Below are 27,931 nucleotides of genomic sequence, written 5' to 3'. Positions count from 1 at the left end.
CGCCATGGGAAAAATATGAAAATATCCAAGTCAGCTGGATTTTATGGAGATTTTAAATTAAAATATATGAAGGAATTAAAGGAAGAGAGAGAGAGAAAAAAAAGGGAGACTAGTCAGTCTATATAACTCACCACAAGATCGTCCCAAGTTGGGTTCTTCTACTCTGAACAGAAATTAGCCTCTGAACTGAATTCAAATTGCAACTGAATTCAATTGCCCTGAATTTGTTCCTTCGCTTCCTTTTAAAGAGATTTTTCTCTTATGTCACCTCCCCTAAATTTTCATGTCTACCAATCACAGTAGACGTTTTTCCTAGGACTGCCCATTCTTAGTTCACACCATTCTTTAGTTCTCACCTTCTCCAGGTAGACTAAAACTTCACACCTCTTTTATTAAGCTTGCCTTTTGTAAGTTGATTGACCTTTTAGTGATTAATTTAACCTTTATAGGTACTTAACACCCTTTTGTATTAGATCTAAAAATAGACCTAGCTTAAGGTTCTAGCTTTACTATAAGTATGAATTAGGGACTTTTCATTGTTCCATCAGGAGTTTACAACTTTATCTTCCCCTAAGGCACTGTCTGAACAGGGCAGAGTAATTTTAAAGTTCTCAATACATTCCTGACCAAGTACCTCCATTGTCGAAAAAGAGGAATAGCTTAATCAAATCTTCTGAAGTAGAGTCTGAACAGTTTTAAGATTCACATCATGAGAGATTAATGAAAAAGAGGGTTTCTGGTTAGGGAGAGAAGTCTCTAGATTAGTTCCAAAGACATATGGATTTTGTCATTAAGTTATTTGCTTCACAATTACTACAATGTCTCAAATTTTTTATGTTTGCATGATGGACAAAAGATGTTCTATGCATCTCACTAGAGAGCTTCAACCTTTGTAAAGATGAAATGAGCTGTCAATACCTTGGAGATGTAATACACACACTGTTGGAATGTGTACATGATCACCTCCTCTAAAATCGTCATGGCTTCCTCACTGGCTGTGATGGTTGAGGAAAACAGTGACTCCTTAGAACCTAAAGGGAAACCACAATACAGCGTGAGGACAGGAAGGAAAAGGTAAACATCTCTAGAGTGAGTTAAAAGGAATTCTGGACTTAAGGTGGTTTTGGACACAAACAAACTCAACTCAATTTATGTCAGCTCAACTTTATACATGTGTTAGACGATAAATATGCAAATTATAAACAAAATAAAACAAAAATTATGAACAAAAAAATTATCAACAAAATACCACCTGTAGTTATGGGACCACTCTACTAGTAGATAGGGGACATAACAGATATTAACTGAAAATTGGGAGATACTACCAAAATGACAAACTTCAGTTACACTGGGATTCAAAGAAATATGGTAAAAGGTCTCAAACTAAACCACCAAATTTTTGGAATTAGGATATTTTTAAAATAAACAAAAGGAAAAAAACCTCTTTCATTTAGCCTCAATTAAACCTGTGAAGTTTTAGCAGATGTATTTATTTCTACTGTTAAGATGAGAAATGACACCTCCTCAAATGAAGAGATGTTCCCAAGGTAACAAAAGGAGTCGGTAGTAACATCAAGAACAAAAAGCAAAAAAAAACCTTTCCCTACTCTTTCCTGACAGTTCTTGGGTCAAACTGGGATGTCAAATATGGCAACAAGATACCTAGAACCATTTTATTCTTTAATCACTTAAACCAGAAGACCAAAGGGGACTGAAACTACCACACTTAGTGGTAGATAATGAAGGAAACTATATACACTGGTGAGCAAGGAACAATCAAACCCTGGACTATTAAAATATTAGTGGACACTCAATATATCCCATGTGCATCCGGATTCTGCTGTTTTCCTTCCCACAGTACTTTCACCTCAGAGTAGATATTTGGTGACCTCTCCTTATCCCCAATTCCCAAAGCTCATTCCAACATATCTGCAGAGAACTGTTTACTTACTCGGCACACATGCAGGCACTAGGGAGCTAAAGTTCTGTTAAGCTTGCCAAACTGGCCCCACCTTCAATTTTCCCCTATGTAGCCAAATGGCACATTACTTTCCATTATCCAACTGAGCTTTTCCACAACAGCACAGCCAGGAACCATCTAATGTCAAATTTCTGCAGAAATTTTGTTTCTGCTCACTTGTTTAGTTGTAATATTCTATTAGTTTGGTGTTAAATCCCATTTATAATAAACCTTCCACTGATTTTTACTTTACTTTAACCATATAATACAATCCTGCAGAATGATGATGAATTAGTATTTGTTTTCCTAGTGAGAATAAGTACAAATGTCTTATTCACAAGTGTGAATCCCATACTGTAATAATTTTTATAAAGCACAAGATTCATACACTATAGAATATGGTGTACACAAGCCAATATACTCTTTGAATATGTGGCAAAATGTTCCCTATTTTATTCTATTAACATGTGCTTTTCTACCACGTAAAACTTTCTGAGAAGCCCAATTAAAAATCTACCATATAATCATAAGGGGCCAAAAGAACTGGATGAAGCAAAATGAACAGCTTAATTATAAATATTTGTTTTTTACAGAAACACAAATAACTTCACTAAAATAAATTCATATATCTGTGTGCCAGACATTTCAAAGAATTTTCTTTGTACTCTATGCTTTCTAATTAATCTGATAACCTCATTCATCCTCTAAGATGATAAAACATGTCACCTGATTCCGATCTCTTAAGCCATACTACATATCTGCAGGCTATACTGACTTCCAGAGATACCTGGCTAGGACAAATGTTACTTTCTATGCATAGACTATTAAATTCCACCAATTATTTGGGCTAAATCTTGGAACTGACTTATTCACAGAGGGTCTAAATACACCAGAAATAAGGGCTGAAAAGCAAAATCTAAAAGTATAAATTAATGTGCCCAAAACACACAAAACGAACAATTGGGATTGATCTCTTTTATGCACCTGTATGTAAGAAATGAGTTCCTTCTAACACATTCATCAGATCAACACTTTAGAAAACTTCTTTAGGTTGTTTAAAAAAAAAGGTATTTTTAAAACTCTCAGGACATGACATCTTTGTTTTTAAAATTCTTCCCACAGATATTTCCTGTGGGTCAAGAGGTTAAAATGCTGATTTTAACCTTTCCTTCACCCTATTCTTGTTGTTATTTTTTCTTCTTCGTTCTTTGGAGCCTGCTATGATCACAACATTTATTTATGTAACTCTCAAAAATTCTGTCTCTGCTTCCCACCAAACACTCCCTTCCATTCCCCAATGCTTCTCTTATTCCACAACCTCCCCTACTGTGTATGAGTAGGACTAAATGATTAGTCCAGTAAGATGTTCACTATCTATAAAGATTTAAACACTATTCAAAGGCCATAAATCCAAGAATGATCTCCCTAATAGTAGTTATGATTTTTTTCTCTTGAAGGTTCTTATAAAAATATGTCTGAAGAAATTGACCTTTCTTTCTGCCCTAAACCACTGACTCCTCAGTTTTATGACGATGTCCTTCCCCATGGAAAATAGCGATATAGTTTTAAAAAATCCAATCTATCATTCAATCCCTGAGTAAGAAAGAGGAAAATTACATACTGTCTCAGGGACAAGCCAACCAAAAATCATTTTAAGAGCTCTGTTCCAAATTACTGTGTCTTACAGAATACCAAAAGGAAGGGGACCATGAAATGGAAATTTAGTATTTAAGTTAATGAATTTGAAGTATACAGAAAACAAGGAATCCAGTTTCCAAAGTTTATTTCTTTTATGAAGCAAGGATTTTGCTCTCACACTCTCAATGACTTTTCAAGACTGTCGCCTTCATCTGGATCCAAAATACTTAAGTAAATCCCCCATACACAAAGATTTCATCATATCTTTCTTAATAATATGATATTTAATAGATTTTTTTAGTTAATCACTATTCTAAATTATAGCTTATTTGCATCTCAAGGCCCAAAGAACACATCCTTAAGATAGGAAGAATATTAAATATCTGTTCATGCAGAAAACCAAAATGAGATAATCTCCAGAAAGTAGGCAGGGCAAATTCTTAGGATGCTAGGTCACTAGATAGAATTTCTAAAGGGTGGACCTCCCTAACATCAGGGACAAAAAAGTAAAAGTTATTTCACAGGACAACAGACACTACTCGAGTGGTAGCCCAAGTTTAAAGTTCCTCAACAGATTTTCTCAAAAAGTTTAAAGGACCTGTGTCTGGGGTGGGGGGTGGGGGGTGGGGAATGGGACATTCTACCATTTCACTGCTCATTGGCCAAACTATATACATTGGAACTACATATTTTCTGTCTGTGGGAAAGCACCTTTCTAAAAATTCTCATTAAGGAAGAATGCTCTCCCCTCCCCTCCATATCATATCAGTATTAGAAACCTAGATAACTAAAACCCTGGAAGCCTTCCAGAATTCTGTATGGTCTCTTTTCTTTTCCTTGACTACAAGTAAAAGAAAAGAAAATACTAAGAAACCATAACATACTAAGGGGGAGCCTGGTTAATCCTAGCCAGTTACAATGACTGGGACCTGTCACATCCCATCTGATTAGAATGATTACTTCTCCCACACCAGCATACTTCTTCACCTCCCTATCTCTAAGTAAACTAGTTTACTATTCTTCAGACTTTACCATAGGTTGGAAAATGAGGTTAGCAGAGCTCAAGGGCCTGAAAGCCTTGAGCAACTCTCTAGCTGGCATTCAGCCTGATTCAGGTCTCCTTGGAGCTTGGCTCCTTTTCTACCTATTTCTTTTATTGGCTAGGTGTGCAGGTCTAAGGAAGTACAGAAATTATCAAAATCTCCACAGGCAGATGACCAGTCACCTTCCCTTGCCTATGTCTTCTCCAGCCTAAAGCATAGCTTCCAAAGGACTCTAGGCAGAGTGCCCTTGACTGACCAGCTGATGATTCTGCTATGAACAGACTGATCTTCTGTGTTTTGAAATCTGTTTCTATTTGGTACCTGGCCAGTGTGTAGAGCCAGATTCTCAGATGAAAGGTTGCATTCACTGAGGTTATTTTTAACAGTTCTATTCCTTTATCAGGTACTTAGCAATCCAGGATCCTACTGAGTGTCTACGTATGGCATTCTGAGTACACAGGTCTGCTTGTTTTTACTTGGTTCTCTACAATGGGCTCTGTTGACTTCTCTCAGGGATACTCAGCTGTAAACACAAATTGAGGGGCATACTCAAGTCAATGGAAGTTGAATGTTCAGAATCTCCTTAGCCATATTATACTTTAGTTCTCTATGCCTTATTTTGTACATCTGAAAAATAGACATTTTAATGAGCTTAACATGCTTATCATTCTGTGGGAGAAAGGGGGTATTAACTCAAATGATCATTTTTATTAGAGCTGAGTAGATAGATATGTCTCTTGGCTCCACGTAAAAAGATTCCTGGAATATGTACAAACTGGGCACAAAAGAAAGTCTTATCATTCTTCATAATTTGTTCACACGGAACAAATTCCTCCTTGCTCTAAGGGGCTACTCAAACAAACTAAACCTGCCCAATCAGTGTCAAAACAAAAATATGGGTACATTAAAGTCATACCTTTGACATCTAGCTCCTCCTCTATGCTCTGGATGTAGAGTGGAGATTTCTGCTGGACAAAGTAAAGGAGCTCAATGGAGTTAGACATCCAGAAAAGAATGTGCTGGAGGTCTGGCAGTAGGTCAGCAATAGTGAGACGGGAAAGAGAGATAGGATCCTGGCTAACAAAATACAAAGAGGGAGAAAAGTAGATGGTTAATATTCAGCCATCACATGATAAATATAATAAAAACTTAACATATGCATCTGTGGTCACACAAAAATAAAACACTCTGGCATGTCACTCTGCCTAGCCATGTCAGTTCCCAAGGAGTAGAACTTAAAACCTTTAACATGGCTCTCAAATTGGGAGGAGATAAGAGAATTAATGTTTATTGTGATTCTCAATATGCATTTTCTGTGGTTCATGAAACAACAGACATCTAAGAACAGGGGGTTCATTACAACAGCTGAGAAGAAAATTGCATATGGAAACCTTATATCCCAACTCTTAGAAGCAGTATTATTGCCAAGAGAAGTAGCAGTCATACACTGCAGAGCACACTCTTATGGCAAAGATAGGATATCCCAGGGTAACAACAGAGTTTGATGTTACAGCAAAATATGCCGCTAGATTTGGTCCCATACATGTACTGAACTTCTCTCCAGTTGAAAAGCACGATATCACACAAGCTTACAATAAAGAGGAAGTTCAGTCATGGAAACAACAATTAGGAGCAAAATTAGTAAATGGCATAGACATCGGAAGGAGGGAAATCCATTCTGCCCAAGATATTGTACCAACATCTCTGCAATGTCATATACTCCAGAGGACACTGTGGGAATGAAGACTTTGTTAGACGAAATCAGATGATATTGGGCAGCCCCATGGATATCTACACATACAATAAGACTGTGTCGGGCATGTGACCTTTGCAGATGATTCAACCAAGGTCATTTCAAAAGCAAAGTATTAGGGGGGAGACCACTAGCTTTCACACCCTTCAAATGCTTACAGATAGATTACATCAACATGCCTAGTGACAGAGGATATAAATATGCATTAGTGGTAGTAGACAGATTAACATGGTGGACAGAGGCATATCTGGCTAAAAAGAATAATACAACCACTCCCACTTCAATCAAACTTATAGGGAAAGAACCATGGTTCCACACTTCTCATGTAAAATACCACTTTGACCAAATGGCCCCAGACGAAATTGATACAGAGATTGCCCCAGATCCCATGCAAGAAGCCCAAACTCAAAGAGAAAGTGACCAAGAAGAAGACAGCCCCATAGAAAGTGATGAATAGTGCACAAAGACAGACAGACCATAATATAGACAGAATGACATCCATCTAACTCTCCATCTCAACCCTCTATCAACCTAAATCACAACACAAGAAGAACATAACATACATTCATACACACACCTAAAGCAAACCAGATAAACTTCATAAAACTCTCACTAGCACTCACCCAATCTGAACCACTCTTACACACACTCAAACAATGGCAATTAATCTTACACACGTGCACGATCCTGTAAGATCCAGTAAAGAGAGAAAAATCTACAAGCAAGCTGAGACAACAATCAAGATGGGTCAGTGAACAGAGGAAGAGAACTGGACCTGAGAAAATCTTCCAGGAAACACCAGAGACTACAAATGGACAAAAAGGACACAGCAAAAGAACTGTAAAACAAGAACTGTATAGGAAAAGAACTTCTGTAAAGCGTGTCATGTATGATGAATCATCGTACACGTTAACATCACACTAGGGGAATGCACACACAAGCATGCAATTTCTACATAAGAAGAAAGGAACCAGACTACTCAACAGGCAACATGTGAAGAGCAGACGTTGGCAACAGTGTGAGCATATGCATCCAACAGCACACAGCTAGTACACAAACACAAATCACAAACTGAGGGACTGTCATAAATAAGCACAGTTCTTGGGAAAATGTATGTTATGTAATGAAGGTTCTACCTTTCGGTCTGGTTGACTCCAAAGCAGAACTCATGCATGTGTGTAATATGTGTGTATCGTGTTATAATTGTACAGCAAACACTTGTGCATAATGTCCATTTTACTAACAGACTGATTGACTAACCTAGAGTAGGAAGAAACTAACATTTAACTCAACAAATAGGGACAGAGACAGGGCGAGAAAAGGGAAGTTCTATAAACTAGATAATCTGCTATAGGGAAAGAATGAATCAAACTCGAAGCATGGAAAAAATCGCATATAGTTATACATTGTGACAGAGAAACCTTTAAATAAGCTTTAGATATATAAGGAGTTGAGAAGAATTTCATTTTATTCAAAAATTTCCATAAGTCATTGTTATTAGATAGTTACAAACTCTGTTGCATATTGTCAGAGATATTGTTAATCCCCAAACCCAGAATTGTTTCATTGTATCAAACTTTTATACCTACACACTTAACCTAAACTACCTTCCTAAACCCAGATCTTAGCATAGGAAGATGAGATAAGTTGAAGAATAAGGACACAGGTGAGGTTAAGATTCTTTATTTTGGGAGGGGGTATGCAGGGGACAGCACGGAGATAGACAGAATAGCATGTAGGTACACATAAGGTAAGATTTAACTCACCGCCAAGTGTCAAGTTGACAACTGCAAAAGCCAAAAGGGGGATTTGTAAGAGAGGGACTGGACTTGATCTGCCAGCAGAAAAGAGAGAAGCAGATCTGGTAAGCTAGAGAATTCTGCAGGAATGGGGGAAGGGCAGGAAGGAGAGAGAATTCTGGGCAAAGGAGAGGAAGTGAGCTGATCTGGACAGTTGGAAAGACTCTTCTCCCTGAGAAGCTACCAGACTTTTGGGAGAAGGGCTTTCAGTAATCCTAGGGACCCCCTGCTCCCTCTGCCCTTCTGCCTCATTCCTAAACCTATCTGCCCTATCCCTTGCCTTGTTCCCTTAGAAGAAACAGATTTAATAAGAACAAGTGACTGATTCCATCATATCTAGAAAGAGGCTTGAAGTTGGGGGGAGGGAAGTGACATTCCTCTCCCCAGGGAGAGAGAAGCTAACTATATCAAGCCTGATTACCCAAGGTCTCTGAGGGAGCAGAAGTTAAGGTCTTGAAGGCAACCAGAGTGGGGTTTGTCAGGGACAGCTGAGAGGGAAGACAATCCATACCCCCTCTCTCTACTTGACTCAACTCCATCTTTACCTCACTCTGATTCTGACCCAGCAGGGGGTGAAGACTCCATTCTCTCTCTGCCCTCATATTACAGTTATATTACAACTGTAAAGGAAGAATGGGGCAAAATATCTCACATAAATAGAGTGTATAAGAGTTTATAAAACGTGGAGGAGAAAGTTGGGAAGGATAGCAAATGCCTGAATCTTCTCATCTGAACTACTTACAGAGGAAAAAATACATATACAGACAGATGCATATAGAAATGCATCTTATCCAAAAGGGAAATAGAAGGGAAATTGGTTAAAGGAACAGAGGAAATCAGAAAGAGGATAAGTGATTAAAGGAAACATGAGTCAGAAGTAAAACAAATTTTTAAAGTGTGGGTAGGGGAAAAAAAGGAAAAGTATAAGAGAAAAGGAGGGAAGGAAATACACAGCAATCAAAACTTTGAAGTAAATGGGATAAATATATCTATCCAATGGGAAAGGATGGCACAATGGATTAGGAATAAGGATTCAACTATGTGTTGTTTATAAGAAGCACCTTAAACTGAAAGATACAAAGCTTTAAAAAGGGGCTAGGGCAAACTCTATTATACTTCAAGAAAAGAAAAAAGAGGAGAGGAGAGAAGAGAGGGGAGGGGTTGATATTGCCAAACTTTCAGTTTACTAATCTCTGATTTTCAGGATTTCTATTTCATTGTTTATTTGCAGATTTTTATTTGTTGATTTCTATTTTTAAAATTTTTTTGCCTATTTCTTTGATCTGCTTTTTTAAAATTCACTGATGAAAGTGTTTAGACACACAAAACTTCCCCTATACACTGTTTTAGCTGCATACCACAAATTTTGCTATGCTGTCTCATTGTCATCATTATCTTTAATGAAATTATTATTTCTATGATTTGTTCTTTCATCCAATTATTCTTTACAATTATTTAGTTTTCTTTTAATTTTTAATCTTCGCTTCAGAGACTCTTTATTGAAAGTAATTTTTATGGCACTACAGTTAGTAAAAGATGTATTTACCATTTCTACCTTTAGGCATTTTCATGAGGTTTTTAATGCCCTATTACATGGCCAATTTTTGTGAAAGTACCATGCACACTCAAGAAATAAGTATACTCTACTCATTCAGTAGTTTTCAGATGTCTATCATAACTAAATTTTCTAAAATTCTATTCAGCTCTTTAATTTCTTTCTTGTTTATTTTTTGGTTTGGTTTGTCAAGGCCTGTGAGGAGCAAATTGAGATCCCCACTATCATAATTTTATTTTTTTATGTCTTTCCATAAGTCATTTAACTATTTAGCATATATATGTTTATTATTTACATTAATTCATTGTCTATGGTTGTTGTTCATTTGTTCAATTGTGTTCAAATCTTAGTGACGCTATGTAGAATTTTCTTGGCAGAATTACTGGAATGGTTTGTCATTTCCTTCTCCAGTGGATTAAGACAAACATGTTAAGTGGCTTGCCTTGAGTCAAGGCTGGATATTAACTTAGGCCTTCTTGAATCAAGGCCCAGTGCTCTAGCCACTTGGCCATCTAGCTGCCTGTTGTCTATAACGTTTTTGCAAAATTTATTTTTTCTGTTTATCTCTCTTAATTAAATGTAATGTTGCTTCTGCTTTTCTGAGATTGGTTACCCCTGCTCTCCTCTCCTCTCCCTCTCCTGTCCTCTCCTCCCCTCCCGTCCCAGCATTAATAGCATTAACCAAATACATAAAATTAAGAGCTGTTTCTGAAAACAAACCATAAAATAGACTAGTTATTTTGATTTTTTTAAATGGAGAAAATAAAATTACTATTTTCAAAAATGAACAAAGATGAATTAAGAACCAATGAAGAAATAAAAGCATTATAAGGAGCCATTTTGCCAAAAATCTATATGAAATGGATGAGTAGTTACAAAAATATAAATTTCTCAGATTAATATAAGAAGAAATAACATGGTCCTCACATAGAAAAAGAACAAGTTATAAATGAATTTCCAAGGGTGAGATCATACGGCTTTAGATGTGAGTTCTACCAAATGTTTAAAGAATAATTAATTACTACATAAACTGAAATTGAAAAAATAGGGAAGGAAATCCTACCAAATTACTCCATGATGCAAATATTGTATTGCTATCTAAACCAGAGTCAACTATAAACCAAAATACTAATGAAAAAAAACCCCATAAAATATTAGCTAAGGAGACAATAGCAATATATTATGAAGATCATATACTATAACCAGGCTAGAATTATACCAGAAATAAAAGGTTGGTTTAATATTAGGAAAACCATGAACATAAATTACTATCTTAAAAATAAAACAAACATCATTTGATTATTTTAATAGATGCAGAAAAAAAGTTTTTGACAAAATGCAGTGCCTATTTCTTGTTAAAAAAAAAACAACAACACCAGAAAGCATAGCAATGAATGGAATTTTCCTTAAAATAAGTAGGATCCATCTAAAACCAAGAATCAGAAATCATAGAGAATAGTGGAACCAAGAGGTTTGATTAGAGGCAGCAATCCAGTTTGAATTCTCTCAAAATTCCCTTCCAAACAACTATAAAATAATGCCTCAAATTAAATTTTGGGGTGGCAGAACTAACAAAAAGTCAGTGTGAGACAATTTACAGACCTAAGAAAATTTAGGAAGTTGGCAGAAGTCTGTGATACCAGGAGAGAGGCCTGTCTGGAACCCACACACAGAGTAGTGGCAGCAACAGTGGCCACAGCAGCAGCAGCAGCAGCATCTTAAGGAGTCCTCAGCCCAGAGGCAGTAATGGGGTTAGACAAATGGTAAGAAAGAAATTATAAGGGACACTTTGCTGGCACTAAGTATTGCTGGTGCTGATTGGTGAAACTGTTACCCAGTCACAGTTTCAGGATGGAGAAGAGTGCTGGTGGCCAGTCACAAGGAACTAGGGGTTCTGGTTACAGACCCAAGGCAAAGAGGAACATCACTCCTTGTGACTGAAAGACAGCTGGGACCTGGTCACAGTTCTAGGAACAAAAGAAGTGCTAGTGCTTACAGTCCCAAGGGATCAGTGGCCCTTTCTGAGATAAAACAATAGAGCACAGACCAGGAGAGTGGTCATCATACCTCTCCCAGAATCACACCACCTTGGAATTGCCCAAAACTAGCATACTCTAGAATTCTTTAAGTAAACCACCATATCATCCGCAAAGAGTGATAGCTTGGTCTTCTCATTGCCAATTTTAATACCTTCAATTTCTTTTTCTTCTCTAATTGCTACTGTTAGTGTTTCCAGTACAATGTTAAATAATAGAGGTGATAATGGGCATCCTTGTTTCACTTCTGATCTTATTGGGAAGGCTTCTAATTTAAACCCATTGCAGATGATGTTTGCTGATGGTTTTAGATATATTCTGTTTGTTATTTTTAGGAAAGGCCCTTCTACTCCTATTCTCTCTAGTGTTTTCAATAGGAATGAGTGTTGTATTTTGTCAAAGGCTTTTTCTGCATCTATTGAGATAATCAAGTGATTATTGTTGTTTTCATTGTTGATATGGTCAATTATGTGGATGGTTTTCCTAATATTGAACCATCCTTGCATTCCTGGTATAAATCCTACCTGGTCATAGTGAATAACCCTTGTGATGACTTGCTGGAGTCTTTTTTCTAGTATCCTATTTAAGATCTTTGCATCTATATTCATTAAGGAGATTGGTCTATAGTTTTCTTTCTCTGTTTTTAACCTGCCTGGCTTTGGGATCTGTACCATATTTGTGTCATAAAATGAATTTGGTAGAACTCCTCCTTGGCTTATTCTGTCAAATAGTTTGTATAATATTGGGATTCTTTGTTCTTTGAATGTTTGAAAGAATTCATTTGTGAATCCATCTGGACCTGGGGATTTTTTCTTAGGGAGTTCTTTGATGGCTTGTTCAATCTCTTTTTCAGATATGGGGTTGTTTAGGTAATTTCAATAGAGCACAGAGCAGGAGAGCAGTCATCATACCTCTCCCAGAATCACACCACCTTGGAATTGCCCCAAACTATAGCATACTCCCAGAACTAGTTCTGAAAACAGCAATGTGAAAAAGTCTAAAGCTTGGGATAATGCCTCCCCATGCCAACATGAGCAATTTTTTACCATAAATAGCTTCTTTGGTGGTATAGAAGAACAAGACATAAACTCAGAAGACAACAACTGAAAACACCTGCAAAGCAAGCCTCAAAAAAAAAATGCTAATTGGACAATGCCCAACAAGAAATCTTAGAATAATTAAAGAAAGGGATAAGAGGAGAGGAAAAATTGGGAAAAGAAATGAGTGATCTGTGAATTTCAAAACTACTCAACCCTATTCAAACCATTCTTTAGAAGATAGGATTTGGCTATTTCCTGATCAATAACAATAGAGATACTTGGAATAACAGAATCAGGTGTTGGAAACTACAATCTCCACCCTACTCAGGGTAACAGGATTTAGGAAGGGCTGCAGCAAAGCTCAAGATTTAATTATTTGAGAATATGGCCTTCAACAGACATGTGCAAAGGGGACAGACCTCTGAGAGGTCCTGGGTGAAGCTAGAGCCACCACTGGCACAGGTGAGACACAGGAAGTGAGGTAGAGGACAGCTGAGGAGTTCTGGGGTCTTTCCTGTGAGGAAGGAGGAGGGGGTTGGAGCCTGGTGCTTGGAGTGGATGCCCTCAGACTGTTTCTCCATTTTGGTCACGTGAGTGATAGGGACTGATCTCTTTTCTTTGCCTAGGCTATCCCAGCCTAAGCAGTGTGGGTATAAGAGTCTGTCTGTCTGTCTGTCTCCTTCCCTCTCTCTCTCTTCCTCCCTCTCCCTTTCTCTCTCTCCTTCTCTCTCTTTCCCTCTCTCTCTCTCTTCCTTCCACCCCCTCCCTCCCTCCCTCCCTCTCTCTCTCTCTCTCTCTCTCTCTCTCTCTCTCTCTCTCTCTCTCTCTCTCTCTCTCTCTCTCTCTCTCTCTTTCTCTCTCTCACTTTTCAGTCTTTTAAAGTGATTTCCATACCACAGATCCAAGAAAATTATGAATAGAGAATTAATAGCTTGGTAAATGAGGTACCAAAAATACTTCAGAAATTAACACCTTAAAAAACAGAATTGGCCTAATTATTTAAAAAAAAGTTTTTGTACCCCCCCCCAAATAAATAAATAATATGGCCAAGATGCAAAAGAAAGCAGAAAACTGGGGGGAAATTTTCATACTCTCAGATAATGTCTCATATCTAAAATATACCAATAACTTGTCAAATGTATGGGTAAATGGGCAAAAGATATGAACAGGCAGTTTGTGGATGAAGAAATCAAAGCCATATAAAAGTACATTTAAAAAATGCTCTAAATCATTATTAGGGAAATGCAAATCAAAATAATTCTGAGGTATCATCTCACATCCATAAGATTGGCTAAAATGACAAAAGGGAAGGATGCCAAATGTTCAAAGGGACGGTGGGGACACCAGTGCAATATTGGTGGAACTGTGAATTAATCCAACCATCTGAGAGAATACTTTGAAATTGGGCCCAGAGAGCTAAAAATCTGTGTGTATCTTTAAACCCAGCTAGATTTATTTCCTAAAATCTATATGTTCCAAAATATTTATGGCAGTTCTCCTTGTGGTGGTAAAGAACTGGAAATTGAGGGGATGCCCATCAATTGGGGAATGGCTGATGATAATGACAGAAAGCTATTGGGCCTTAAGAAACAATGAGCAGATTAATTTTTTTTAAACTTGCAAAGAACTAGATGTGACAGTGAAGAGTGAAATGAGTAGAACCAAGAGAACATTAAAAATAGCTACAGATTTAATATCTGAAGAATAACTTATAAATGTCCACCTCTAGAGAATGTACTGAAAAATGGAAACATGAAAACCATAATCTATATATTTTGCCAGATGATGCCTCCCATGGTGTAGGGAGGGGAGAGAGGAGCTGAATAAATAAATTTCTTTTAAAACCCTAGAAAGGGGCAGCTAGGTGGCTTGGTGGATAAAGAGCCATGCCTAGAGAGGCAGGAGGTCCTGAATTTAAATCTGACCTCAGATACTTCTTCGCTGTGCAAATCACTTGACTCCAAATTGCCTAACCCATACCACTCTTCTGCCTTGGAACAGTATCTAGTATTTATTCTGAGAGAAGCTTAAAGTTTAAAAAAAAAAAGAAAAAGAAAAGAAAATCCTATCTACCTAACTAAAAAATCAAATGAAACAATTAACTTCAGCAAAGTTGCAGGCCATAAAATAAACCCACACATTTTGTATGTCCCCCTTTATCCATGGTTTTGCGGGCCAGTTTCAGTTACCCAAAGTCAAATGCAAATTTCAGAGGAAGGAGAGAGGTAGGAAGGAGGCTATGGCTACATAAGGGAGAGGGGTGGCACAGGGTTAAAGGACACATGGAGGTCCAGAGGTCTTTTGGGGTTAGTTCTTCTGCTTTCAGTATCACATTTTTAGGGGTTTTGGTGTGTGTCAGAGGTTAGGAAGCTGTGAAGTAACAGAGGGGCAAAAGTGGGAAGAGAGCACATATATATGATGTCAGCAGTTGTTTACTTATATAGGCAGTTTTAGCCATTCATGGTAACATATCCCTCCACCCCCAATATGGGGGCCCTATTGTATTACCAATAAAATCCAGCAGGAAGAGATGAATTCCATTTGAGGCAACTACAGTTGGTATAAAATACTGAGAGTCTATGTGCCAAGACATACAGAGGAACTATACAAACACAACTAAGACACTCTTTAAATAAGTAAAGGTAGTGGTAAAAAAATCTGACAAATATTAATTGTTCATGGGTAGTCTGAATCAATATGATATATAAACAAAATACATCAATACACATTTACCTTAAAAAGAAATCAATGGTAACCTTGTTTAAATCATTTCCAAGGTTGGGAACCAGAATGAAAGAGGCTGAGAAGTGTAAGAAGAAATGATAGCAATGAGCTTTTTCTAGGAGTCTAGCTTCGAAAGGGAGGAGTTATAGGAAAACAGAGGGGGATAAGAGGGTCAAAGTGGACACTTTTTAAAGGTGAGGAAGACCTAGGCAAGTCTAAAGGCAGCAGGGAACAAAATAATAGAGAAATTAAAAAGAACAAGGCAGTAGGAATGGTTAAAGTAGATGGCTGGGGGAAACTACCAAACAAAGATGACACCATAATGGGATCAAGGATAGAAGTGAAAGGGTTGGCCTCGGTAGGAAGAAAAATCCTTTCCAGATGGTTCAGGAATACTGTGTTTCTATTGAGGTTGCTCTCATTAGAATGGGGCAAAGGAAGAGATAAAGATGAAATTAGAGGGGTTTTGAACTACAAAAGAGCAAGAGAAGTGGGAAGATATGAACAGTAAAGTGTCAAGCAAGGTTCTCTGCTGAGTTGAGTGTGGTTGTGTGGATAACTTGAGAAGAAAAGAGGTAGACTGGAAAAAAACTGTAGGGAAGGTAACTGAAGTTTGGTTAAGGAAGAATAGGATTTTCATAGTCAAGTAGAGATTGGAAAATAGAATTTAAAAAATCTATTTCAAAGGGGCAGGAAATTTTCAGAGAAAATCAGTTATTTCCCTCTCTGAAAAGCACTGAGCAATTACTGCCAGTAATTAGTGTGTGAATAAGAATACAGGCTATTTCAGAAAGTGATAATGTATTATATTTCTTAAAATATCCCCTAGAGCATCTAAAATGCCTGTGTACTGGCTGTCCTCTATACCTAGAATATAATCTATAATTTCCTTCAGTTTGGTGCCACTTTCAAGAAAAAGATATTGGTGCTTCCATCTACATAATTATTCTGTATTTATTTTTGTATGTGACACTCCTCCCACTTCTATGTATATATTGCCTTCCCCCAGCCAGATTGTAAACTCCTCAAAGGGACAGGGAATGTTTCACTTTGATCTTTGTATTCCTGGCACCTAGTACAGTGATAGGCACATGAGACTTAATACAATATTTATCGAATTAATGGTCATCAAAAAAAAGGGGCCATTTGGAGGCAGAGCCAAGAGTAGTAAGAAGTAGTGTTAAAGGTTTCCCTCTAAAACTTCTCCAAACAGATCTAGAATAGGTAAAGACTAAATACTGATGAGGAAACCCAAGAAAAATTCACACTGGGTAATGTTTCTAGCTATGTCAGCAGAGGAAGATAGATTTGAGAGATGTGAGGACCCTGGGGATGAAGGCTGGTGAGGTAAACCGAACTCAGAACACTCCAGCATTCAGGCGGAGGTTATGAATCAGGGCAAGAGGAGGTCCCATAATTAAACTGAGATACAGCTAAGGGACAGATGCAAACTAGCAGCTTTGTTGTCTACCACCCAGTTCCAAGTCACAGATCTAGAACAGATTAAGGAGACTTCCACTGGGAAGGTAAAGTGAGTTCCCTGGTGGGGGTGAATTATGTATAGAAAAAGATGGAAGTTCAGAAGCAAAACTACAGCAGTATAGATGAGATCTAAGGAGGAAAGTAGAGTATTAGTTAGAGCATCTAGCCCAGGAATAAATGGGGCAGGAATTCTAGACCAAACGGGAACCTGTAATTCTATCACTGAACAAACAGAGCTTTCCAGTCTACTCTTAGTCAAACCCAAAGCCAAATCAGAAAGTTGCTAAGCTCAAAAGAGGGAAACGAATCAGACTCTGCCCTGGGTCAGACCACTATAAGTTTGCTGGTCCCCAACCTATCTCTGAGATCTTAAATACAATAACATTCAATAACCCAAAAATACAACGAAGTAAAGCCTTGCCATCAAAGTCCAAAATCAGGAAGTAGGCTAGAAGAATGAACAAAAAAAGAACACCACCACAAAGAACTATTATAGTGGCAGGGAAGTTGAAGATACAGACTCAGAAGAGAATAATTCAAAACAACCGCAAGTAAAGTCTCAGAGAAAAACTCAAGATTGCAATGATGTAAAAGTTAAATGTTTTAATAAATTAAATAAGAGTACTAAAGAAAAAATGGAAAAGAAATGAGAGGCATGAAAGAATCAGTAAGAGAATTGAAAGTTTGGCACAAAAGGTACAAAAACTTTACCCAAACAATAAACTCCTTGCAAAGTAGAATGGAAGTCACTGACTTCATAAGGCAATAAGAAATATTTACAGCCTGAAAAAAAAATCAAAGAAAAAGTCAAGTATTCTAGGAAAAAAATGGAAGGGAAAAATATTTAAGAATCAGTGGGCTAAAAGATCTGAGCTTTTGGGATAAGAGCCCACTATTTGACAAAAACGTCTGGGAAAATTGGAAAACAATATTGAAAAAATTGGGTTTAGAGCAATATCTCACATCCTATATATGAAGATAAATTCAAAATGGATATATGATTTAAATATAAAGAGTAATATAAATAATTTAGGCGAACATAGAATAATATACCTGTCAGATCTATGGGGAGGAAAAAATTTAAGATCAAGCAAGAAACAGAACATTACAAGATGTAAAATGAATAATTTTGATCATATTAAATTAAAAGGATTTTGTATAAACAAAACCAATGCAACCAAAACTAGAAGGGAAGTACAACTGAGAAAAAATCTTTATTACAAAATACTCTGATAAAGGTTCAATCTCTCAAATGTACAAAAAACTAAGTCAAATTTATATGAAATCAAATCATTCCCCAATTGATAAAAGGTCAAGGGATATGAATAGGCAGTTTTCAGATGAAGAAATCAAAACTATCAATAATCATTTGAAAAATTGTTCTAAATCCCTCCTGATTAGAGAAATGCAAATCAAAACAATTCTGAGGTACCACCTTACAACTAGCAAGAGAGGTCAAAATGACAATAAAGGAAAATAATAGATTTTGGAGGGGATATGGCAAAATTGGGACACTAATACATTGCTGGTAAGAGGAGTTGTCTGATGATAATTTTTTTTTAATTGGACTAGTACATGATTGTAGTAGGGGTTTTGTTTTTCTTACTTTCTCAAAGTGGAATTAAGGGGAAGGAAGTGGGACAGAAAGAAGACTAATCTTTGAAAATAAATTTAAATTTTTTTAAAAAATACAAGAGAGGTAGAGCCAAGATGATAGAGTAGCGAAGCACTCAACTTAACTCTTCCAAATTCCCCTCCAAACAGCTCTAAAACAATGTCTTAAATTGAATTCTGACCCAGAAAAAAGGTTGAAGGAAACAATTTTCCAGTGTAAAACAACTTAGGAGATCAGCAAGAAAGGTCTATGTTTATGGGTGGAGTGGTAGGGTGGGCCTCCTAAGAAGCAAGAGAGACCATACAGAGCAGGTAGTACTCCTACAAACCAGAAGCAAACCTTGGAGATGGCTGCATTGGTGCCATCAGCAGCTTCAAGAACTCAGCCTAAAGAGAGTGAAGCAATGGGGGGATCAAACTACTAGTAGAAAGTAGATTTCAGGGGTCTCTTCTCTGGTGCTGGATTCAGGACCCTGTGGTATTACCCATAAAGAGTCCGAGGGCCAAAAGGAGAGATAATACCCACAGGTCCAGGCGAACAGGACCCTAGTTGCAATTTTAGTCCAGAGAAGAGTGCTTGTAGTTGCTCCTGAGACATTAGTCTCAATTCTAAGACAGAGAGGAACACCAGCAACTGTGACTATAGGAGAATGGGAAATCTGGTCATAGTCCCAAGACCAGTAGGAATGCTACAACTAGTGGCTACAGGGGAACAAGGTCCTTTCCTGGGCAAAAATGAAAGCACAAGCCAAAAGAGCTGTGAACATATTTCTCCTTAGATCATACCACTTTGGAAGCACCAAAGATCAATAGAACCCCAGAGTTAGCTTTGAAAACAGCAGCAAGAAAGGAAGGACTAAAGCTTTAGCCAATGCAATGCCCTTCTACCCTGGTACCAGAACTCAACTTTGAAACAAAATTGAATCAAGAGAAATAGACTGGAAAAATAAGCAAACAACAACAAAAAAGAACTTGACCATAACAAGTTACTGTAGTAAGGAAAAATCAAACCAGAAACTCAGAAAAAGACAAATGGTGTCAAAACAGCTACAAACAATGCCTCAAAGAAAAATGTGAATTGGATATAAATTCAGTAAGAACTCCTAAAAGAGCTCAAAAATTAAAAAAATAAAATAAAATAAGAGAGGTAAAAGAAAAGTTCGGAAAAGAAATGAGACTGATAAAGGAAAAAAATGAAGAGTCAGTAGTTGTTCAAAAGAAACACAAAAATATATGGAAGAAATTAACACCTAAAAAAACCATAACTGACCAAATGGAAAAAGAGGCAAAGAAATTCCCTGAAGAAAAGAACTTATTAGAGAGTAGAATTGGTCCAAAAAAAAAAAATTGGAATTGACCAAGTAGAAGCTAATGACTTCACTAGACACCAAGAAACAATAAAACAAAATCAAAAGAATAATAGAAGAAAAGGTCAAATCCACCAATCACTTCCTGAAAGAGATCTCAAAATGAAAATACTCAGAAACATTATAGTCAGATTCCAGAGTCCCCAGGTCAAGGATAAAATATTATAAGCAGCTAGAAAGAAACAATTCAAATATCATGGAGCCACTGTCTGGATCATAAAAGATTTAGCAGCTTCCACATTAAAGGATCAGAGGACTTGAAATATGATATTTCAGCGGGCAAAAGAGCAAGGACCTGGGTTCAAATCTAATCTCAAACACTTCTTTAGCTGTGTGACCCAAGACAAGTCATTTGCTATTTGCCTAGCCCTTGCCCTTCTATCTTAGAGTTGTTATTAAGACATAAAGTAAGAATTTTTAAAAAATCAACTGGAAACTAAATAATCTAATCCTAAAAAAAGAATGAGTCAAAGAACAAATCATGGAAATAATCGGTAATTTCATTAAAGAGAATGACAAAGATGTGACAACATACCAAAATATATGAGATGCAGTCAAAGCAGTGCTTAGAGGAAATTTTATATCTATAAAGACTTGCATTAACAGAAAAATTTGAGAAATAGCAGATCAATGAATTTGGGCATACAATTTAAAAAAAACTACTAGAAAAAGAACAAATTAAAAATCACCAATTAAGCACCAAACTGGAAATCCTGAAAAACAAAGAGAGATTAATAAAACTGAAAGAAAACTATTGAACTAATAAATAAAACAATGAGCTTGTTTTAGGGGGAAAACCCCAATAAAATTACCAGGATCAAAAATGAAAAGGGTGAGCTTACTACCAATGAAGAGGAAATTAAAGCAATTATTAGGAGCTATTCTGACCAACAATATGCCAATACATGTGACAATTTGATAGATGAATATTTACAAAAATATAAATTGCCCAGATCATCAGGAGAGGAAATTAAAATTTAAAAACCCTATTTTAGAAAAAGAAATTGAATAAACCAACAATGAGTTCCCTAAGAAAAATCCCCAAGCCTAGATGGATTCACAAGTGAATTCTACCAAACATTCAAAGAACAATTAATTCCAATACAATGTACATTATAGTAGGGCTCCCTTATCCATGGTTCTGCTTTCTAAGGTTTCAATTATCTGCAGTCAATTTGAAGCATTGGAGATCTGCTCATGAAGCACCAGAAGTCTGCCTGTGGCACTGGTCTACCCCTTGGCAGTAGTCTCTTTTGCTTCTGCTTTTACTTATTTTTTAGAGTTTTGGGGGTTTTTTTGGGTGGGGAGGGCAATGGGAAGCTGTTGAGTGTCAAGCTAAGAAGCAGAGAGAGCACATATATGAGGTCATCTGAAGTATATGAGGTCGGCAGTTGTATACTTATATCCACAGTTTCAGCCACCTAGGATAAATCTTTGAGGGGCCCTACTGTATTTTGAAAAGTAGGCAAATAGAGTCCTACCAAACAATCAAATGTAATGGACTTCTCCATTAGTGGCAATACACTGATCCTGAACAACTTGGAAGGATCTACAAGAAAGAACACTATCCACATTCAGAGGGAAAACTGTGGGAGTAGAAACACAGAAGAAAACAACTGCTTGATTACAAGAATTGAGGGGCATATGATTGGGGATGTAGACTCTAAATGATCATCCTAGTGTAAACATCAACAACATGAAAATAGGTTCTGATCAAGGACACAAGTAAAACCCAGTGGAATTGTGTAATTGTGTGTCAGTTATGGGAAGGGGTGGGGGGGAGTAGAGGGAGGGAAAGAATATGATTCTTTTAACCGAGGAATAATGTTCTAAATTAACTAAATAAAATTTTCAAAAAAAAAAGAAAGAAAATAAATAAATAATTTTTTTAAAAGTTCTACCAAATTTCTTTTCAACACAAATATGGAATTATTACCTGAACCAGGAAGAGCAAAAAATAAAGAGAAAGAAACATAGAGTAATTTCCCTAATGTGGTAAAAATTTTTTCTTAAGAATAATCATTTTTAGATAAAGTCAAATTCTCCAAGCCAAGTAATTATTTAGAATTTATTGGAAGAGGGCTAAGTCCTCCAACATAGCTGGACCCCTGTTCTCAGAACAGAAGACCCAGAGCATTGGGAAGAACTGTCTAATATACCCTTAGAATAAGATTCTGTTTTTCCCATACATGTACACAAGATTATCATAAGATCGATCATGCTTTCAAAGGTCATAGTCACACAGTAACAATGCCCACTGGTCAATTCATCTAGAAAACAACCCATATTTGTCCATAGGTTAGGTCATGTAGAAAATAACCCTTATTTGGTAAGATAGATCTTCTGATCATCTTTTGACCATTACTTAAGAATCACTTGTTAGAAAGGGGAAAGCAGTGATGCCTAGGCTAAGAGTGGGTGGTGATGAGTGATACCAGGTTCTGAACGTAAGGTCAGGCATCCTGACATGTAATGGATCACAAGTTAGGGTGCCTGATATAGCAACAATGAAGGGTGGGGCTGGCACTAAGGCCTTACAATAGCAGCTACTTCCTTAATCCAAAACCTTAATAATTATAACAGAATATTCACAAAAACCTGCTAAATTCATGACATGCTAACTATCTTAGAATCACAATAATGATTATCTTAAAACTATCACTAACATTAAAATCTAATCATGTATAAGTGGGTAGGGAGAGTCTTTTCTCACACTAATGAATACTGATACAAAAATTCTAAATAAAATACTAGCAAGGAGATTATAGCAATATATCACAAAGATCATATACCAGGTGGAACTCATACCAAGAATGCAGAATTGCTTCAATATTAAAAAAAACCTATTAGCATAATTAGTCATTATCAATTTTTAAAAATCACATAGATGCAGAAAGCTTGACAAAATACTTAGTACTATTAAAAAAACACTAGAAAGCATAGAGTGGAGCTTTCTTTAAAAAAATAAGTAGTATCTATCTAAAATCATCAGCAAGCATTATCTCTAATTTGGATAAGCTAGAAGCCTTTCCAATAAGAGCAGGGTAAAGCAAGGATGTCCATTATCACCACAATTATTCAATATTCTTCTGGATACACTAGCTATAGCAGTAAGGTAAGAAAAAAATTGAAGGAATTAGAATAGGCAATGGAACCCATCTGAACCCATCTGGTCCTGGAGTTTTTTTCATTAGGCAGTTCAACGATGGCTTATTCAATTTCTTTCTCTGAGATGAGGCTATTTAAGTATTCTATTTCCTTTTTGTTAATTTGGGCATTTTATGTTTTTATAAATAGTCATCCATTTCACTTAAGACTGTCAGATTTATTAACATGTAATTAGGCAAAATAGCTCCTAATAATTGCTTTAATTTCCTCTTCATTGGTGGCAAGTTCACTCTCTACATTTTTTATGTTTTGGGGGGAAACCCCAATAAATTTGGGGCAATTTGGCTTTCTTTTTAAAAAAAATCAAATTATCCAATGGTGTATCTATTTTATTGTTTTTTTAATTAGCTGTTAGTCTTATTAGTTTAATGGTTTTCTTTCCGTTTTATTAATCTCTTCTTTGATTTTCAGGATTTCTAATTTGGTGTTTAGTAGGGAATTTTTAATTTGTTCTTTTTCTAGTTTTTTTTTTTAATTGTATACCAGCATCATTGATCTGCTCTTTCTCATTTTAGTGATGCAAACATATAGATATAAAATTTCCACTAAGTACTGATTTGGATGTATCCCATTAGTTTTGCTATGTTGTCTCATTGATGTACTGCTCTTTAATGTAATTACTGATTGATTCTATGATTTGTTCCTCGATCCACTCATTCTTTACAATTAGATTATTTAGTTTCCAAGTAATTTTTTAAAACCCTTATCTTCCATCTTAGAATTAATACTATATATTGGTTTAAAGGCAGAAGAGTGGTAAGAGCTAGGCAATGGAGGTTAAGTGATTTGCCCAGGGTTACATAGCTAAGAATTGTCTGAGGCCACATTTGAACCCAGGACATCCTGTCCCTGAGTCTGACTCTGAATCCACTGAGCATCCTACCTTCTCCCTTTTCAATTAATTTTTAATATATTTTTCCATAGTTCCTTATTGACTGTAATTTTTTATTGTATTACAGTCTGAAAAGAATTCATTTAATATTTCTGCTTTTCTGCATTTGGTGGTGAGGTGAATTTTTATTCTAATAAATGGCCAATTTTTGTGTATAGGCAATGAAGAAATTAAATTATCACTTTTTGCAGATGTTATATAGACATACATATAGAATTCTATAGAATCAACTGAAAAATGATTTGAAATAATTAATGACTTCAGAAAAGTTGCAGGATATAAAATAAACCCATATAAATCATAACCATTTCTATATATTACCAACAAAGTCCAGCAGAAAGAAATAGGCAGAGAAATTCCATTTAAAATAACTGTAGGCAATATAAAAATACTTAGGAAGGGCAGCTGAGTGGCTCAGTGGATTGAGAGTGAGGTCTAGGGATAGGAGGATCTCGGTTCAAATCTGCCCTCAGTCATTTCCTAGCTGTGTGACCCTGGGCAAGTCACTTAACCTCACTGCCTAGTCCTTACCAATCTTCTGCCTTGAAACCAATACCAATACATGGTATTGATTCTAAGATGGAAGGTAAGGATTAAAAAAATAATAATATAAATTCCTATTTAAAAAAACAACAACTTGGGAGTCTACCTGCCAAGACAAACCTTGAAACTATATTACAAAACACTATTCAAATAAATAGTTAGATCTAAACAACTAGAGAAAATATTAATTGCTTATATGAGAAGGCTGACCCAATATAATAAAAATGACTATTCTACCTTAATTATTTTTCAGTGCCATAGCAATCAAATTACTAAAAAATTATTTTATAGAGCTAGGAAAAGAATAATAAAATTAATCTTGAAGAACAAGTAAAGAATATCAAGGAAATAAATTTTAAAAATGTGAAAGAAAGTAGCATAGAAATTATTATTGTTCAGTTGTGAATGACTCTTCATGACCCCAAATGAAGCTATCTTGGCAAAGATGATAGAGTGGTTTGCCATTTACTTCTTCAATGGATGAAGGCAAATAGAGGTTAAATGACTTGCCTAAGATTACACAGATGAGTGTCTGAGCCAGGATTTGAATTTAGTTCTTCCTGATTCCAGACCCAGTGTTGTATCCAATGAGCCACTTAGCTGCCCACCAGCAGTACTAGATCTCAAATTGTATTAGCAAATGGTAACCATCAAAACAATTTGGTACTGGTTAAGAAAAAGAGTAGTAGGTCAATATTCAGAAGTAAATTACCATAGTAATCTAGTGTTTAACAAATCCAAAGATCCAAGATTTAGAGGCCAGAAATCACTATCTGACAAAAATTGCTGGGACAATTAAGAAAGAAGTTTGGCAGAAACTAGGTATAGACCAACATCTCACAACATATAACAAGATATAGTCAAAATGGACACATGACTTACACATAAAGGGTGATATCATAGGCAAATTAGAAGATTATAAAATAATTTACCTGCCATTTATTGGGTAAGGGCAGAATTTATGACCAAACAAGTGATGTAATTTATGGGATATAATTTTATTTATTTATTTATATCCCCAAATATTTTGTAATAAGTACCTTGAGGTTCAGCACTGTGCTTTTTTATTTTAATTTTTTTCTGTTACATGTAAATAAAAAATTTAAACAGTTTAAAAATTTTTAAGTTCCAAATACTTTCCTTTCTCTCCTTTCTACATGAGAAGGCAAGCAAATTGAAATGGATTATACACAGTTGCAGTCATGTGAAACATATTTTCATATTAGTCATGTTGTAAAAGAAAACAGACCAAAAAAATAAAGAGAATTAAAGAAAGTTTAAAAATTGTGATTCAATCTGCATTCAGACTATATTAGTTCCTTTTCTTGGAGGTGGGATTTATGGTATGTTATTGGTATTGTTATTGGTATTGTATGGTATGTTATTGTTATTTATTGGTATGTTATTATGGTATGGTATATTTGATTACATCAAATTTAAAAGGTTTTCCACAAACAAAACCAAGGTAGCCAAAATTAGAAGGAAAGCAGAAAACTAGGGGAAAAAAATTTTTTTTGGCAAGTCTCTCTGACAAAAGCCTGATTTCTCAAATATGTAGAGAACCGAGTCAAATTTATAAAAATGAGTCAGTCTCAAAAAATGGTCAAAAGATTTGAACGAACTTTCAGAAAACAAAATCAAAGTCATCTATAATCATATTTAAAAATGCTCTAAATCACTACTGATTAGAGAAATACATATTAAAACAGCTCTGAAATACCACCTTACACCTATCAAATTGCTAATAAAAGGAAAATGTAAGTATTAGGGATGTGGGGAAATTGGATGTACTGTTGTAAACTGATCCAACATTCTGGAGAACAATTTGGAACTATGCTCAAAGGTCTAAAGTACTGTGCATACCCTTTGTCCCAGCAATATCATGAGTAGCTCTGGATCTCAAAGAGATCAAAGAAAAAGGAAAAGAACCTAAATATACAAAATATTTATACTAACTCTCTATGTGTTAGCATAGAATTAGAAACTGAGGGGATGCTATCAACTGGGGAAAGGATAAACAGGTTGTGGTATATTATGATGGATTACTATTGTGCTATCAGAGATGAGTTGCAAATTGCTTTTAGAAAAACCTGGGAAGACTCACAAGAACTGATGCAAAATAAAAAGAGGAGAACCAGAACACTTTATACATTATCAGCAATAGTATACAATGATCAACTGTGAATGATTTAGCTATTCTCAGCAATACAATGATCCAAGATAATTCCAAAAGTCTCCTGATGACAAAAGCTCCCTACCTCCAAGAAAAAGAACTGATATAATCTGAATGTAGCTCAAAGAATACTTTTTAAACTTTCTTTAATTAAAAAAAATTTTTGTCTATGTTTTGCAATATATCTAATATGAAAATGTTTTGCATGACTGCAAATGCATGATTTACTTCAAATTGGGTGCCTTCTGAAGGAGAAGGGAGGGGAGAGAGACAATTTGGAACACAAAATTTTAAAAAACTGATATCTGGGGTACAGCTGGGTGGCTCAGTGGATTGAGAGCCATGCCCATAGGCAGGCGGTCCTGGGTTCAAATCTGACCTCACACATTTCCTAGCTGTGTGACCCTGGGCAAGTCACTTGACCCCCATTCCCTAGCTCTTACCACTCATCTGCCTTAGAACCAATACACAGTATTGATTCTAAGTTGGAAGGGAAGGGTTAAAAAGAAACAACTGATGTTTGAATTTTTTGTTTACATGTAATTTTTTTTTAATTAAAAACTTTTTTAAAAGTGCAAGGTTAAACTTCAGGGGTTATTCAGTATGCATTCTGATGGCCTATATGTTAATTTCCTCCATGTTTGATGGGCATGTTAGGGATCATATGTACTTATTAATACTTACTGCTGAGACTGCTTCTCAGCTAGTTCTTTGGTTTTTTCCTAAAAGCAAAAGAATAAAATTAAAAATTAGAAAACACAGGATTATAGAGAGAGATATATCCAATAAAAACCCCACCATATACACCATGATCAATATCAGAAATATAAAACCATAATATCAGATCCAGTTTATGGTATACTAAGTATTCTAAACTATTTTGGAAAACACCAGTATCATTTAGCATTCAGGTGTTTTTCTTTCCCTTTCCTAAAATGACCTACATAGTTCCTATAGCAGGTACATTTCACAATCATTCACCTTACATAATAATTGTCACTGTAAAATACTGAAGACTAAACACTTATCAAGTTTATAGACTGGGATTCTGTTTATGTTTTTATCACTGTCAATCATTTATTTTAAAATGCTTCAGTCCTGTGAACATGAATAAATGAAAACAATATGAATTTCTAGAAATATC

The 27,931-nt window shown here is 35.9% G+C and overlaps 1 protein-coding gene across 4 annotated transcripts in view; it reads right to left on the bottom strand.

Moving 5' to 3' along the window:
- RADIL (Rap associating with DIL domain) overlaps positions 1–27,931 on the bottom strand; it is a 117,937-nt gene that overhangs the window by 48,820 nt on the left and 41,186 nt on the right. For all 4 annotated transcript variants that reach the window (XM_056806460.1, XM_007498431.3, XM_056806461.1 and 1 more), the window contains 3 exons: positions 27,472–27,509; positions 5,558–5,718; positions 919–1,031 (listed from right to left, as the gene is read on the bottom strand). In XM_056806460.1, coding sequence (XP_056662438.1) covers positions 919–1,031; positions 5,558–5,718; positions 27,472–27,509 — 312 coding nt within the window. The remainder of the gene's footprint in view (positions 1–918; positions 1,032–5,557; positions 5,719–27,471; positions 27,510–27,931) is intronic.

The sequence above is a fragment of the Monodelphis domestica genome, chromosome 7 (assembly GCF_027887165.1).
Source record: "Monodelphis domestica isolate mMonDom1 chromosome 7, mMonDom1.pri, whole genome shotgun sequence".
NCBI lineage: Eukaryota > Metazoa > Chordata > Mammalia > Didelphimorphia > Didelphidae > Monodelphis > Monodelphis domestica.
Note: the sequence above shows the minus strand (reverse complement) of the source record. Positions and strands in the feature narration are given on the sequence as shown.